The 16,396-nt window shown below is 43.4% G+C and overlaps 1 protein-coding gene across 4 annotated transcripts in view; it reads right to left on the bottom strand.

Annotated features, from left to right (window-relative positions):
- Window positions 1-2,382: 2,382 nt before the first annotated feature.
- The window catches only part of CRPPA (CDP-L-ribitol pyrophosphorylase A), a 35,376-nt gene continuing 21,362 nt past the window's right edge, over window positions 2,383-16,396 (bottom strand). For 2 of the 4 annotated variants that reach the window (XM_068119723.2, XM_078779663.1), the window contains exons 5-10: window positions 14,494-14,539; window positions 11,167-11,264; window positions 9,354-9,419; window positions 8,929-9,024; window positions 6,915-7,040; window positions 2,383-3,476 (exon numbers count right to left, since the gene is read on the bottom strand). In XM_068119723.2, the coding sequence (XP_067975824.1) occupies window positions 3,375-3,476; window positions 6,915-7,040; window positions 8,929-9,024; window positions 9,354-9,419; window positions 11,167-11,264; window positions 14,494-14,539 (534 nt within the window). In that variant the 3' untranslated portion in view covers window positions 2,383-3,374. Of the gene's footprint in view, window positions 3,477-6,873; window positions 7,041-8,928; window positions 9,025-9,353; window positions 9,420-11,166; window positions 11,265-14,493; window positions 14,540-16,396 lie in introns of all 4 variants that reach the window. The other 2 variants (XM_068119724.2, XM_068119725.2) reach the window with 2 other exon arrangements.

Here is a 16,396-nt window from a genome sequence, read left to right on the forward strand (position 1 = left end):
TCGCCTACTCTTCGCAAAAAGACACCATGGGATCTTTAATGTCCACCAACAAATGACGGCAGACGGGACGGGACGTACGTTTAACGTCCATCCGAGGGACGTCACGCACTATGACGAATCACCCTGCTGTGAAACACGAGAATGACAGTTTATAGCTGGGTCAGGATTCAAACCCAGGCTAGACAGCTTAGAGGCGAGTGCGCGTACCACTCGGCCATCTTGTCAGCCTTTTACGTAGTCAATGGTATGTAAATGATTGCAATACATGGGTCGTAAATTGCTCCAACATTTATCCATGCTTCCATGCTAAGGATCTTGTGGTATCATTCACAAATAGTCATAATTGCCGCTCTATATTAAAGTCCACGAGTTATCAGGAATACCTTGAAATTTCAATAATAAGTCGATAGATTTGCTGACCAAGTTCAAAACCTCCACCATGAACGTTACTCCAAATAGTTTTCAAGTGTATACTTAAATTTAAATAAAACAATGATTTTAAAGATCGTTAAAAAATTCTGGAAGTTTAGCGCTATTGGGGTAACGCATAAAACCATGAAAAATTGCCACAATGCCCCAAAATTCAAACTTGTTCTGTAATTTATCATAATAGAGCCACGTACCAAGTTTTAGTTGAATATGTTAAAGGGTTATATGTTAATTTAGCTCTGACACGAGCCTCGATGTTGTATCCCCCCCCAAAAAAAAAAAGATGGGGAAAAAGTGCAGAAAACCACATGTGGGAATCGTGGGATGGACAGATGGATGGACGGAGAGCAAGCCCACATTCCCCTCCGAGAAGGGGGCTAATAAAATAAAGATTGTAAAAGTCGTATAAATAAATAAACTCTGGGATTTACCCCATTTTACTTCTGATTTCGCAGTGTCTATTACACCACCCAATCTAACACGTTACATAGTTATTTGTGCCTGTTGTTTGTGTCCTTCATAACGTCCTTAACACAGCAAGCTTCTTGTTTGGAATGATTTTCAATTTTGTTTGACTGCCAGGCAGAGAGAATTTTTTTTTTTACCTCGCTCCCCTCTCAGCATGTGCGATCTGGCAGAATTCAGAGGCACATTACTGTTAAACAGCAGGTTTGTTTGACGAACCGTGTTCAAAATATAACATAAAATTGCAATAAGTTGTTCTTCTATCTAAAACTGTCGTTTGTATACAGACAGACAGACGGACATGCACCAATTGCTGGACCCCACCTTTCACTTGGCACATGTGGAGTAATGATTTGTACTATTCTACAACTACTTCCACCACCAAAAAAACCCTATGCATCGTTTTTAGTGAGAGGAACAAGAAATAAGCTATTTCACTTTAAATATACGTTAACAATTTATTTAATGGAATAAAGTTTATTGCAAACCTTCACTGATCACCTCCAAGGGGTGGCGGAGCCGCACGACAGACCCACGTGGTCGACAATCAGGCCTGGTGAACCACAGCACACACACACTCGGAGCTCATCTTACTATAATTCACCAAATGTCCGTCTGTCCATCTGTTCCCAGGTACCGCAAAAACGGCTGAACCGATCGCAACGAAATTTTGGGTGGGTAATCCTGCGACCCCCTGGAGTAAGATAGGCTATATTGTTTTTCCAATTTTTCCTCCAATTTTCCAATTTTCCACTTTTTCCAAACACGTTGGAATAATATTTACCGATATGAACAGTGATGTGGCTTTTATTGAAATTCTACAAATACTGTTTATATTTTGATGATTTGCGTGTGATATGATTTAACGGATGTTTATATAAATCGTTTAAAATAATAAAAAGCCTTCAATTTCTGATATTTTGCCTTTTCATTTGGGCCTCCCAATTGAAGCCCCGCCCATAGGGCAGGTACCGTTGCTAGTACTAGTAATCTCAATAACCATTTAAACATAGCTGGGTCAGAATCGCCATTTTATGGAAATAAAGCAAAAGACTTGCGGCGCAGTCTTCCCAAAGCGATAGCAATGACGACCTTGGTGGACTGTGATGAAATAAAATCGATATTCGACCTTTCCTTACCTGCCGCATGCGATTAGGCACTCCACCTGTCCATCATCACAGCGAGTGGCCAGGTGTCCAGGTCAGATGAGGGTTCCTGTTTAGATGAAATTTGGGAATTGTAAATCTGGAAGAAAAACAAGACCCGCAGGGATTCGCTCGGGCCCTCAACTGCCCCGGCGAGGACACACGTGTAAAGGCGCTGGGAAAGTGAGGAAAAGCTACAGCCTCGGCAACAAAAAAAACAAACGAAAAACTTTATCACGTTATTCCCTCCCTACCTCAAAGTGAAAATAATGAATCTCGTAATGACGCCAAAATGTGCAAGACAAATATAGTCGAGCAATAAAAAAAACACATGAAACCCAAATCATCCATAACATTTGAATTCACGAGCTTCATATAGTTTTACACAACAGAAAGGAAGGGGCTTCACACCCACAGCTGTGCGTCATAAAAAACATTCCTTTAACACACTTCAATTTTCTCCGAACCGAGACGAGTATTACAGAAGCAGGTTAGGCAAACCCTCCTGCCATTAACTACCCAACCGGTGACCGGTAACCCCTTCAACCTAATGTATAGGTGAGCCGAAGCTGTTAAGAGGTATGGTGTTTGCACATCCCAGGACCACCATGTTGTAATCTTATACATGAACTATGTGTATGCATACATTTATCGAGGCGTGGCTGTGTGTTGCTGGCGGAGTTCCCCTCGTAGATCGGGCAAAGGAACTTCAGAATCTAACCATACAGTGGCCTTCTCTTTTCAAAAGGGTAACCCCGGGATCCTTAACATCCACTAGCGAATGCTAACAGAAAGGACAGCAGAAATAACATCCTCTCCGAAGAACGGCAACTCAAGACATCACTGGGAAATATAATCCTTGGCCTTGACAAGGAGTGAAAACAGAACATTTTATTCGCAGGGCTTTTAAAAATAATCTTTACACAAAAGGCAATCCCATTAAGTTCCGCATCGCCATGGCAGACATTTCCAGAGGGAGCATCGAAGAGTACTTAGCAGGCGTTGATCTATCGAAGGCAAAGGGATTGCTTAACTCAACAGGTTTGCTCACAGAGTGAGCAATGAGCCATTAACAAATCTGACATGGGTGAAAGAGGGATAAGTTGTCACAAGGGGGGGGGCATCCATCAGGTTAAAAATCCGGTGGATAGAGCCCTTGAAAACATGCACCACAGTCGCCAACTCTCCGTTCAAGTGAACTGCAGAAGCCATCAGCGGTTCAGGTGGACAAACAAACCTCCTCGGATCTTACATTTGGGCTTTGGGGAGACGAGACGCTCAGCACCCGCACCTGCAAAAGGCCTCGGAGCCTGGGCCGAGAGCAGAAACGTCATCTCATGAACTGAAGAGCTGACCAACAAGACGGCCGTCCCTGCTTTCAACCAGCGATTCCACGACTCCCATGGCCCGGCTTACCGCTTCCTGCCCCGCCTCGCCCTGAGGATGATACGATGGGACGAATTGATTGACCGATGTCATATATCTGTCAGTCATGTTATAAAGTTAAAGCGATAATAAGAGCAAGTTCCAAAAACGAGCGCCATGTAAATGAAGTGAACGTTTAGCCATGAAAAAACAATGTGATATCTGGGGTGAATAGTGCTAGAGTGGTAATGCTGAGCAACTTCACAAATCCTCCGCTCCCATATATCTCTTCCTTACCCTTAGAGGTTGTTTTCTTTTGTAAATCTATCGAGAGGTGACTCTTTACTCACCCTGGTGGAATTTGATTTGCTCTGAAAAAGCATGCAATGCTGTGGTTTGTAAGCTAGGCCTGTCAGGGTTGCTGTATTCAAAGACCACCCAGAGGGACTACATGAAGAACATTAAGCAGTGCCTTCCATCCATTTGAACAGACAGAACGCACGCACTATGTCACAGCTGGGAATCTGCTAGTCCGCTAAGTAGGGCACAGAGGAAGGAGCAAACTCTCAACCACCGGTGCGACAACACCCCAATTGGAATGGTGGCTCAAATAAAAGTACCCACTTGGCCTCAAACTGAATATAACAACATGGATGGGTAAAGCAGACGATATAGCAAACTTCAATGCACCAAAGCTGGACAGCACAAAGACAATATGTCGTTGTTGTAATAACTGATGATGATGATGGAAATTCCATGGTGGCCTTAGCTCGTGAAACAAAAGTTTTAATATTTATTAATTTATTTAAGACAATGTAATGCCAAAAGTGCCAGCATGATGTAGCAGCCTGTGTGGGCCTCTTTGGAGATGAATTGGGGTTAGGATTAAAAAATAACATTACACGATGACTACAGGAAGGTTGTGTGGGGGAGGGATGTTGGATAAGAGGGGAAATGGGTGAGATTTCTGGGATTTGTCAATTGTATGTTTGTGGTGGGATACCTGTGGTCCATAAGCTTTTGTGGTGGATGAAGAACATTTGGGGGAAATGGGTGGAGTATTAACCCTTGGATGCAGTGATTGGGCCTCGGAGGCCCACATGGTTTTTTTGTTGCAAAAACTATGCTGTACAATTTTTTTTTGGGAATGAGCCTCATTTTCACTGACTTTCATGTTGTTACACAAAATTCAGTGACATAAAAAAAAAAATTCATTCAGGCTCGTGGGAAAATCTTCATTCTTCACTTATAACCCTAAAATCCGACACGAATGCAGGCCTGGGGCCTTCGTGGCCCCGCATAAATGTTGTTGTACTACTATGTTATATCATTATTTTCTTGATATGAGCCTCATTATATGCTCCTATAACTTGGTTACAAATAATTCAGTGACAAAATATGAAAATTAAAAAACTTTACACGAATACATTCGTTGGGCCTCCGAGGCCCAATGGCTGCATAGGTGTAGGATTTTTTTTTACAGTTGTGGACATAATCATTCGAAATAAAGGAATTAGTGAATCATATTTTTTGAGCAAATACTCCTCCATGAGCCTCAACGTTTTAGAGAAAAAAAAGTTGAAAAACCAAGAACAAAAATTTTTTTTATGCATAAAAAGAAAAAACATTCATTACTTGTATGGGATTCTTCCAACTAATAGGATCAATGATTCACATCTTCTGAGCAAATACACATCCATGAGCATCGACTTGGATTGAAAAAGGATATGAAAAAGAAAAAAAAACAAAAAAAAAACACACCTACATCCGTTGGGCCTCCGAGGCACAATGGCTGCGTTTATGTAGGATTTTTGATGTCTGCATCTAGCCCTAAGGGTTCAGCAGGCTTGTACAAGAGGCAGTCCAAAAATGAAGCATGGTGAGTTTGGGTCTGATGGACACTGTCATGTGTGGCAAGGTCACGTGACTGCAATATGGAGATGGTGAGACGCACCCCGAGTGACTAGTACCTGTAGGGTTAACTGTAGGCCACTTCTGAAACAGACTTTTCTTCTAAAAGGCAAAAATACATGCAGTGTAATTATTTTTGAGGGAATTTGTGTTTATAGAATTGGTGACAAACGTCCATGATCACGTGTTTCCCGCTTTAATGCACACGCTGAAAATCAGGATGGCGGCAAGTGAGTACCAATAAGGTGGAGCAGCGAATGGTTTAGTCAGGTTCACTATGTCAATAAATTATATTTCGTTCAAAATCATGGTAGATTAGCAAACCTATACATTTTTGGAAAGGTTATAGCATAAGGAAACTAAAAATCAATGTTTACATTTGGAGAGATACCTGTATGGCGGCCATTTTGGATTTTCAAAATGGCCACTGTAAAATACATATTTTGTTCTATTTCTGCCTCTAATTACCCTAAAAACTTTTTAAAATATACTAAACCTATATTTTCAGGGACAAGGAATCCAATGAAAGTATCAAATTAGTGCTATGGGGAATGGTAAGACACGAATCAAAGGTTTTGAATTGCAAAATACTGTCTTTATATTCGCGATAAGTTGCATAATCAAATACATGTTATCATTTTGTACAGGCAGTTAATAACATCAAAATGTGTCACAATAATTCATATCACCAAACATACACAGGCAGTCAGCAAAATCATATATACACATGCAGTCAGTATAACTTCACATCTACACAGGCAGTCAATGACAAAATATACACAGGCAGTCAATGGCATCAAACATACACGATTACAGAATATGCCATTTAGAGTTCGTCATCACCGTCCTGTGTGTCGTATCCGACAATATAGTCCGCATCGTTTTCACAGTCCGTTCCACACAAGCAAAGGTCGGTCAAATTGATTGGCAAATTGAATTGGTCGAATGGTCGATCGAATCGAATTCGATGAATCGAATCGAATCGATCAAATTGGTCGAATGGTCGATCGAAGCGATTGGTCGAATGGTCGAATTGGTCGAATGGAATTGGTCGAATTGGTCGAATCGAATTGGTCGGATTGGTCGAATGGTCGATCGAATCGAATTCGATGAATCGAATCGAATCGATCGGATTGGTCGAATGGTCGAATGGTCGATTGAAATGATTGGTCGAATTGGTCGAATGGAATTGGTCGATTGGTCGAATTGGTCGAATCGAATTGGTCGGAATTGGCAAATGTAAACATTGATTTTCAGATTTTCCATGCAATAACGTTTCCAAAAATGTATAGGTTTGCTAATCTACCATGATTTTGAACGAAAAAACATAGTGAACCTGACTAGTTGTGCGATCTCCGGTCAAGATAACAAGCGTATTTAAATTTACAAATGATTGGCTACACGGTACGGTAATGATGGCCTGTTAAGGAGTTCCGTATGAAAAAGCACCTTTGGGGCAAGAAGTTTTTGGTGAACGAGGCTATGAAGGATGAAAGCTGCACAAGTTTAAGTCACGTGAGCTCATACGGACCAAGATATTTACACAGGGCCACATTACCCTCATGAGGAATGCAAGTTGTTATGATCGATATGATTAACCTCTGAAGAGTTGATCATCAGGCCGTACACCAGCACGCCTTTCTCTTGGGCAGACAGAGCCAAGCTCCGATCGCAGGGGAAGGCTCCGTGCAGTCCGGAAAGCAACGAAGGATGTGCAAACAACACCTGAAACCAATGCCGAACAGGTATTTCACATAAGAGCACACTAAAGATTCCATTCACGACAATCAATATACAGTACAGTATAACGGAGCAACTGTATGAACGACAGGTCCAGCCATGAACGGCACCTTTTATGACGTAATAAATAAACAGCATTTATCCTTGTTGTTTGTGTTCTTGTTAGAGCATAATTAAATAAATTACATTCGTGTTGGTCGTACCCAGGGTCAGGTCATGGGCACAACCCCTATATGAAGCAGCAGCAACAATAATGACTGCTGAGCTGAAAAAGATTAAAAGCCGGACAACTTGGGATCGACCCTTAATAGCAGCGTGGTGGAGATCTCAAAGAGGTTACCTATGCCGGACTAGCCAGAGGCCTAAATTGCTTTTCGAATCCAGACAGACTGTCTATTAGTCCTTCCTTGAATGTAGATGCACCTTTATGTGCAGGTCTCAGAGATTCTCCACTTCCCTCCTTGTATTCAAGATGATATTCTTTCATTCAACGCCTTAAACTGATTATTGATCCACACAACCTCAATTTTCGTCTTTACTACGTCCCTTGTACCACTTGTCCTTTGACCCGTCAAATGGTTCAGGCTCGATGACTTGTTCGGTGTTTCATGGATGGTGTGAGCATTTCACAATTACACACGCTTTTAATCCAAGATGTCGGTTCGTGGAAGAGCTAGGGTATTGGGTTGGAAAAGTTTGTGGTTCCAGGAATCACATTTCTCTGTGAAACATCCAATCAGTATTTATTCACACTCCGTAAAGGATTCAATCAATAATCAGTTGGATTGCTATTGATGGATTTTGTGTTTGGGATCTTCCCTAAAAAGAGCGTGGTGTTGGCTTAGCGGTTAGGGTGCCGGCTTGGGATCCGAGGATCCTGGGTTAGAATCCCGGTCGATCGCTGAATTAACGCCAGGGGGGTTGACTCGGCCTGTCATCCTTCCGAGGTCGGCAAATTGAGTACCAGTTCACTGGTAATTCCCTGTGTGGCAAGAGGTGACCAACAGGGTTGGTGGCAGGAAGGGCATCCGGCCATAAAACATTGCTTCAAAAAAGGGGACCAAGGTGCCCAAAAAAGACCAACCCCTGCTCTGCGGGTAAACATGGCCTCTAAAGGTGGTTCTTCTCCTCTTCCCTAAAAAACACGACCTGAATAAATACCTAACAGATGCAGTGGATGAAAAACAAAATCATCATCCTTGTTTTCCCATGAAAATAGAAGAGCATTCAACATTCCAAGAAGGAAAAAGAAAAACTATCAACAGGTCAAGGTGTTTTCGACCAACGAAGCCACACCATAAAGTCATTGTCGTCGTTGATATGCAACACGTGGCTATGCGTTCTTGCAGGGGTTTGGCAGTGCCGCTGAAGCAGTGCCCCCTGTAGGTTAGAGGAAGAATATGTAATTAGTTCAGGGTGCCGGCGATCGCTCGCCTACTCTTTGCGAAAAACACCGTGGGATATTTAACATCTAATGCCGGCAGACGGGACGCCTAGTTTAATGTTCATTTGAGGGACGGCACACAAATCGACGCCTAGCCCTGCTTGCGATAACAACAGGATAACAGTTCGTTTATAGCTAAGTCAGGATTCATACCCAGGCCAGACAGTTCAGAGGCATGTGTGCATACCTGCAGGAGTCCAGGATGTTCTGCCAGCCCATGCCACACAGCCATTGCGGTACAAAGTGGAGAAAGGGAGAGTGATGGATGGACCATCAATGTCTTCAAACATTACAATGCGTTGGGCAGGAGGAAGACCACATCAAATTGTTCCGGTCGATCCCATTGGCTTTCGTTGATAGTTTTAACTTGGGTGCTAATGCTGTAGTACAAGCAGCTCACGACGAAAGAGGAAATGTTCACTTTCTTACCATTATCAGCACGACTGGAAGATGTCGCCATTGCTTGTGTTCAAGAACCTCTTTCAATAGGGCAGCACTCTCTAGGCCCTGTTTCTGATCAGCAAACTGGTACAAGGTAGGGAGGGTAAAAGTGACACTGGAACAAGTAGGTATATTAAAAAAATAATCTCCGAACATGATCCACTGGAACATCACTTAAAAACCAGCGAAAGTGAAATTTGGACACAAAACAAAATGGCCGTTCACTCAAGCTGGTCTTGTTTAAATGATGATATGATGTATGCACACAACTGCATATTGGTGAGTCAGTTAACACTTATCCCGAAGGACAGTGTGATCCACAGGGATATAAAAAGAAAAAAAGAAAAAAAAAAGATTTGGCATTTGAGCAACATGCCGTGGCCGATTCATGTGGTGATAGAAAATGTACTTACCTGTACACAAATGAAGTTGAAGACACTAGTCTGCTCTGACATAAAGGTGGAATTTCTGGCTTCATTCTGAACACGAAAAGACAATCCAAACGAAACTTTTACTACTGCATTGCGTTCCAGGTGTTATTGTCACTTAAGGGTTAATGATGTGCAAACAGAACCGATAGTGTCCCCCCACCAGTCACCACCCCACCTCAACCTTTCAGGTTTATCCAGCAACCTTCCAAGGCCCAAGATCTTTGCTGACCTGCACTCATCCTCCGCCTCCCATCCCCCCTTCCCCCCCCCCCCCCCACAGAAACAACCAATCAAACTCCTCCCCTTCCTATACCCCCTCCCCACAACCTCGAGGTTTCTCTTTTCTCTCAATTCCTGTCCATTTGTTTTTTCTCACGTCCGTCCGTTCTCCCTGCGAGCCTGGTGTTGGCTTAGCGGTTAGGGTGCGGCTTGGGATCCTGGGTTCGAATCTCGGTCGATCGCTGAATTAACACCAGGGGGGTTGACTCAGCCTGTTATCCTTCCGAGGTCGGCAAATTGAGCACCTGTTCACTGGTAATTCCCTGTGTCGCAAGAGGCGACGAACAGGGTTGGTGGCAGGAAGGGCATCCGGCCGTAAAACATTGCTTCAAAAAGGGGCGGTGCCCGAAAAAGGCCAACCCCTGCTCTGCGGGGTAAAATGGCCTCTAAAGGTGGTTCGTCCGTTCTCCCTGCTTTGTACATGCACCTCCGTGAGCTTGCATTTTGAGTCAAGGTAAACACTAGATTACGGACCCAGTGTATTGCTTCTCACACAATGTCAATGGCAGCTCATACAATATACTGTATCTCCCACTCTGTACACTACACCTAATATCGACAGGAACGTGCGCACACAAGCACACCAACAGATTCGACTATAAACGTGTCACAAGGTGTAGTGAATCTACAATGACAAAACAAAACTACTACTGCCCAAGGAATAAGTACAATAATGCTGCCGTTTCACCACAACAGTGGAATTTAATTTTTCCTTCAACTTCATGATTTATGGGCCGTGAATTCAATTATCAATTTAACAAACGAGTTGATAAATGACGTATTCGTAAAGCTGACAAATTATTTATTTTTCATGAAATGATCAAATAAACGAAATTTGCGCGAAAGTTGCTTTTCAAATCAGTACTACTCATCTGGAAGCATTTATAAAACCTTCAAACCCTGATATGGTAACATTGGTCTCATCCTTATGATGATGTTGAGTCTCCTCGGGCAATGATGGCATGTGCCACCATGTTGCCTTTCTATGGCTGGTACACACGGGTAAGTGTGTGGTATAGACAGGGGCGTCGCCACTCCTCTCCGTCCCTCTGCTGGCCGTTGGGGAATTCACCCTTTTCCGCTCGTTCTGTTGGAGTCGACTGGACTCTCATCCACCAGATGTGCAGAGCCATCTTCCATTTAAACCGCATGGCTGGGGACCGTTACCCTGGTAAGGGGGGCTGACAGGTACTACACCTTGCCTACAGGTGACCTGGGATTATGCAAGGCAGGGGCATCCATCCCCATGAGGTATCAGAGGACACCAGCACACCCGTAATGAGTGGTGGCCCATAACGAGCATTATGGGAGTAGATATATTTTTTTTTATCTCTGATTTTTTAAAATTCTTTGACACTTTATAATCCTTTCCCTTTAACAGTGTTATCGAGGCATAAGAGAGAGCCGGTTGTGCTCAGGAGAATTATGGTGCAAGATGAACCATGTGAAAGTTACACTGCACAGTGCGGTGGGTTATAGGGTCAGCCAAGATGTCAGGAATAGCTTTGAGCCTCACCAGAGCAAAACGTCTTCCCAGAGCACTCTTCAGCTCTGCAGCAGGTCCGCAGAGACAATCCTTTTGGCATAGCCAACACATGTCCTTCGCCAGGGCATCTGCAGATAGGTAAACCACCAGGTGTGTATCAATACACAGTACAATTAAAGGAAGAGGTAAGTTGCTTCTACTCATTCGGTATATATTAAGGAAGTAGAACCTAACCAGTTCGTGGGTTGGCAGGATGGCCAGGAGGTACGCACACTCGACTATAAGTTGTCGAGACTGGGTTCGAATCCCGACCCGGAAATCTCGGTGTTTCACAGGCATGGTGATTAATAATTATCAAAGTGTGTGCCGTCCCTCCGATGGACGTGAAATGGGAGAACCGTCAGCAGACATTAGCTGGTGGACGTTAAAGACCACACGGTGTCCTTCACCCTTCACAAAGAGTAGACGAGCTATCGCCAGCGACATGAACAAATTTCAAATTCCTGCCCTGACTACTGCTGGGAAGGGAATGGCAAACCACCAAGTATAACCCTTGCTCAGGAAGCTGTTTCGGCAGCACCGACACTCTGGGAAGAGCATAATACATCAGCAGGAGAGAGAGAGAGAGAGAGAGAGAGAGAGAGAGAGAGAGAGAGAGAGAGAGAGAGAGAGAGAGAGAGAGAGAGAGAGAGAGAGAGAGACAGAGACAGAGACAGAGACAGAGACAGAGAGAGAGGGAACGCGTTGGTCAAATACATGATTCTCACAGGCATAACATTTGAATCATTTTCACAAGAGGCAGCAATACATCTTTGTAAGGAATACACAAGCAGCAAACTGTTGGGATAAATCAAACACTTTTCGACTTTCTGCAAGAGGATATGTTGGTCCAAGTGCAGCGCCTTTGTTAACCGGAGTCACATCAGGCGAAGCTGATACAAACACAAAGCCGTCCTTATTGTAACCACACTCCATTTTCCTGTTTGTCTTTTCTGTCTGTTCCCTTATATCTTGTACATCTTGAGGACGGACCATGTTAACGCCCCCAAACTTGGCAGACAATATGGGGGTCCCATGGGGGGTGTTATGGGAGGGGTGTCGAATTTGGATCAGATGATTGGTGAGGTGAGGGGGTGGGAGACGGTTGATATTTGCAACAGCTTATATGATCACAACCAAATTGAGCACATATAAAGGGGGGCAATGGGGAGTAAAATAGGGGAGGGGGTAATGTTAAGGGGAGGGGAAATTGGAGGTTCTTTTTATCGGGGTCTGGCTATTCACGTCAGTCCTACGGGCCGCAGTGCTACAAATGTGGCTTGCATAATGGGGGGCTTCATTGGGGAAAATTATGGTTTATAAAATTATGGTTTATGGTTTATGGTTATAAAATTAAGTCTTTAGCTTTTATAATCCTTGCTATAATTCATGGACTGTAGCCTGGTGTTGGCTTACGGTTAGGGTGCCGGCTTGGGATCCTAGGATCCTGGGTTCAAATCCCAGTCCATCGCTGAATTAACGCCAGGTTGACTCAGCCTGTCATCCTTCCGAGGTCGGCAAATTGAGTACCAGTTCACTGGTAATTCCCTGTGTGTCGCAAGAGGCGACTAACAGGGTTGGCGGCAGGAAGGGCATCCGGCCATAAAACATTGCTTCAAAAAGGGGACCACGGTGCCCGAAAAAGGCAAACCCCTGCTCTGCGGGGGGAAATGGCCTCTAAAGGTGGTTCTATAATTCATGGACTAGTGTGTGTGTGCGTGTGTGTGTGCGTGTGCGTGTGTGTGCATGCGTGTGTGTGTGTGTTTGTCATGCTACTTCTCCTACAGTTCTGAACCAATTACATCCAGACTCACTAAATAGGATCAGCATGACCCCAATTAGTGAATCGGGGTGTTTTATATTCAGAGGGAATTTAACCACTTTAATTGTTAGTGAGCAAACTTTTCAAGGATAGCGTAGGCCCCAACCGGAGTAGAATTTGGGGGATAGAGAGTGGGAGTTTGGGGGGGGGGAGAGGGGCTGGTTTTAGAGAGGAGACAGAGGTTAGTCGTGTTTGTTGTGTTGAGAACAGTGGGGGCGTAGCACGTGGACCCCCCCTAGTGTTTGGCATTTGTTGGTTTCACTTTCCTGGCACACTGACATTTTAACGATACCTCGTCTCTCCCTAATAGTGCTTTTTTCCACACAGTAACCTACACATGGGGTCGTTACAGACACATCCTAACGTTACAAAAATCTCAGTCCATTCCCATTTGAATCCCTTCCCAATACATGATGAATCTTTAACGGCCACAATTATTCCTCCATCGGTGTTGTTGATCAGGGAGAGTTATTGGCCCAACCCTTCCACGAACCGGCTACTCAGCCTGATGCTTGAGTCTTTTGAAACAAGGATTTGAAATTTGTTCATGGTGCAGGCAACAGATATTTGCGAAAGACACTGAGATCTTTAACATCCACCAACTAACGCCGGCAGATGGAATGCCCGGTTTAATATCCATCCTGATATGGCACACACCTGCCTGCCTGCGAAACACCAGGATGACAATTTATAGCTCGGTCGAGATTCCGACCTATGCTAGACAGCTCACAGGTGAATGTGCATCCTGCCAGCCACCTCCCGATGCATGCAAATTAAACAATAAATTAAACAGCAACACATAGATTTTGACTCAAAGAAAACTTTGCTTAAATGTTCTTTTCTTCTTGGGAGTACAATATCAGGAAAAAGTAACAAGTTATAAATACATAACAACAAGTTATGAAGAAGGCCGAGCAAGGTATGTGATCCAAATAGAAAATACTGCTGTAATGAATTATGTTATGTTTATTATGTAACATTAACATATTATGTTATTATGTAACAACAAGTTATGATTTATGGGAGCGAGACATGGGTAATGAACGTAGAGCAGCAACGAAGGCTGGAAAGGGTGGAAATGCGAATGGTTCGATGGATGTGCGGAGTATCGTTGAGAGAGAGGAAGACAAATGATGAATTGCGAAAGATGATGGGAATAGAGCCTGTGATTGATGCTGTGAAGAGGAACAGGTTGAGATGGTTTGGTCATGTATTGAGGAAGGATGAAAGTGACTGGTTGAGAAGAGTGATGGAAGTTAATGTAGAAGGAAGTAGAGGACGGGGAAGACCGAGAAAGACTTGGCTAAAGATGGTGGAAGAAGAAATGCGGGCAAGGGGGTTAACAAGGGGGGGAGATGCAGAAAATAGGGCAAAATGGAGAAGATCGTCATGGGGACCGCAAGGCTAACCCCCGCTCTAGCAGGGAAAATGGCCTTAAAATGCATGTTGTTGTTGTTGTTGTAATGAATTACTCGTTACTTCCAGAAAAAACCCACCTTTCATCAAACCTTCTGCAGCATGCAAATCCTTTTTATATGTAACCTATGGCAGAAAAGACAATTATTAACGAATCAAGAGTTTAAAATATTTTGACATTATTACTGAAGAAAATAGAATTGGAGAAATCTCCAAAAGCAAAACTGCAAATTTGAAATTTATTTTTGAAAACTGAAATTTACATCACGTGGCTCGAGTGACATTTCCGACTCAGACGCAAACACGACAAATTTTCACACAAAATTGGAACTGACCAATCCTTTCACGTTAAAGCTGGAACGTGGAATTGAAGCTTCCCCTAAACTAAAGTTATTTTAAAAGTACAAAATTAATTGTGCCATAATACTGTCATAATAATAATAAACTCGAGCGCAGTCGATGGCCGACCATCACAAATCCCCATGCTTCCCACCTAAAGAAAGTTGAACTGGAACACACTCAGCAGAGAGCATACCTCCGCCTGGTTTGCCATATCACCTTTTAAAATTCTACTAGCTGGATCCAGATCTTCACAAAATTGAATCTATTCTTCCTTGTCACACATACAACCTGTCCAACAAGTTTCGTCAAAATCCATCCATAACCTTTTGAGATTTCCTGCTATGTATCGTTTTTGGCCCGATCTCCCAATGCTGAAGAATCACATAAAAAATTAAATAATTCTCATATCCGAATCCATATTCAGATCTTCACCGAAATCGATTCGAATCGTCCTTGTCAGACACCAAATCGGTCCACCAGGTTTCGTCCAAATCCGTCCACAACTTTTTGAGATATCCTGCTATGTATCGTTTTTGTCCCTATCGCCCAATGGTGAAGAATCACTTTAAAAATTCTAGTAGCCGGATCCGAATCCGGATGTTCACCAAAATCAAATAATTTCGTCCTTGTCACATACACTACATCTCTGCCAAATCTGGTCCGAATCCGTCCACAACCTTTTGAGATATTTTGTTCACAAACGGACAGACAAACGGACAAACAGACAGACAGGGATGAAAACATAACCTCCATCCACCTTTGGTGGCAGAGGTAAAGATAGCATAAAGTTCCACCAGGAATGGTGCAATATCAAAGTTTGAGTTAAAAGTTCGTTTTTTCCATTTTTACCCCTGTGACCAAGGTCCCCACTCCCCGGGGCATGAACCCGGTTAAATCCAAATCGTTACATATTTCATGCATCCCCCAATGTTGATTTCATATACAAAGTTTCTTTTGAAATTGTGCCCATAATTGTACTTTTTGGTATTTGACCTTTTGACCCCACCCCAGTGTTCTTCCATTTTTCTTTGTTACATTGTTACTGATCTTGCATCTTCTTTCCATGGTCATAACTACCATGTTTGGTGAATTTCTGCACAACCGTTTAGGAAGAGATAGCGTGACGGACGGAGCCGATTACAATATCCCCCGTTTTTTTCAAAAGGTGTGCGGATAAAAATATAAAGGCTGTCTACATTAGTGGCTACCAAGTATGGAACACAAAACAATTAACTGAATTAAGATGTAAAACAAGATTCAAGAAGAGCCCAATGTCATACCTTATCCCCTGTGCTCCCTGGTGTTGGGCTAGCGGCTAGGGTGCTGGCTTAGGATCCTAGGATCCTGGGTTCGAATCCCGGTCGATCGCTGAATTAACGCCAGGGGGGTTGACTCAGCCTGTCATCCTTCCGAGGTCGGCCAATTGAGTACCAGTTCACTGGTAATTCCCTGTTTGTCGTTAAAGGCGGCAAAAAGGGTTGGCGTCAGGAAGGGCATCCGGCCGTAAAACATTGCTTCAAAAAGGGGACCGAAAAACAACAACAACCACGGTTCCCGAAAAAGGCCAACCCCCGCTTTGCGGGGAAAAATGGCCTCTAAAGGTGGTTTGTTTTTTTATCCTCATAATGAATGGACCGAGTG

Source organism: Myxine glutinosa, chromosome 6 (genome assembly GCF_964187855.1).
Source record: "Myxine glutinosa chromosome 6, kmMyxGlut1.1, whole genome shotgun sequence".
NCBI lineage: Eukaryota > Metazoa > Chordata > Myxini > Myxiniformes > Myxinidae > Myxine > Myxine glutinosa.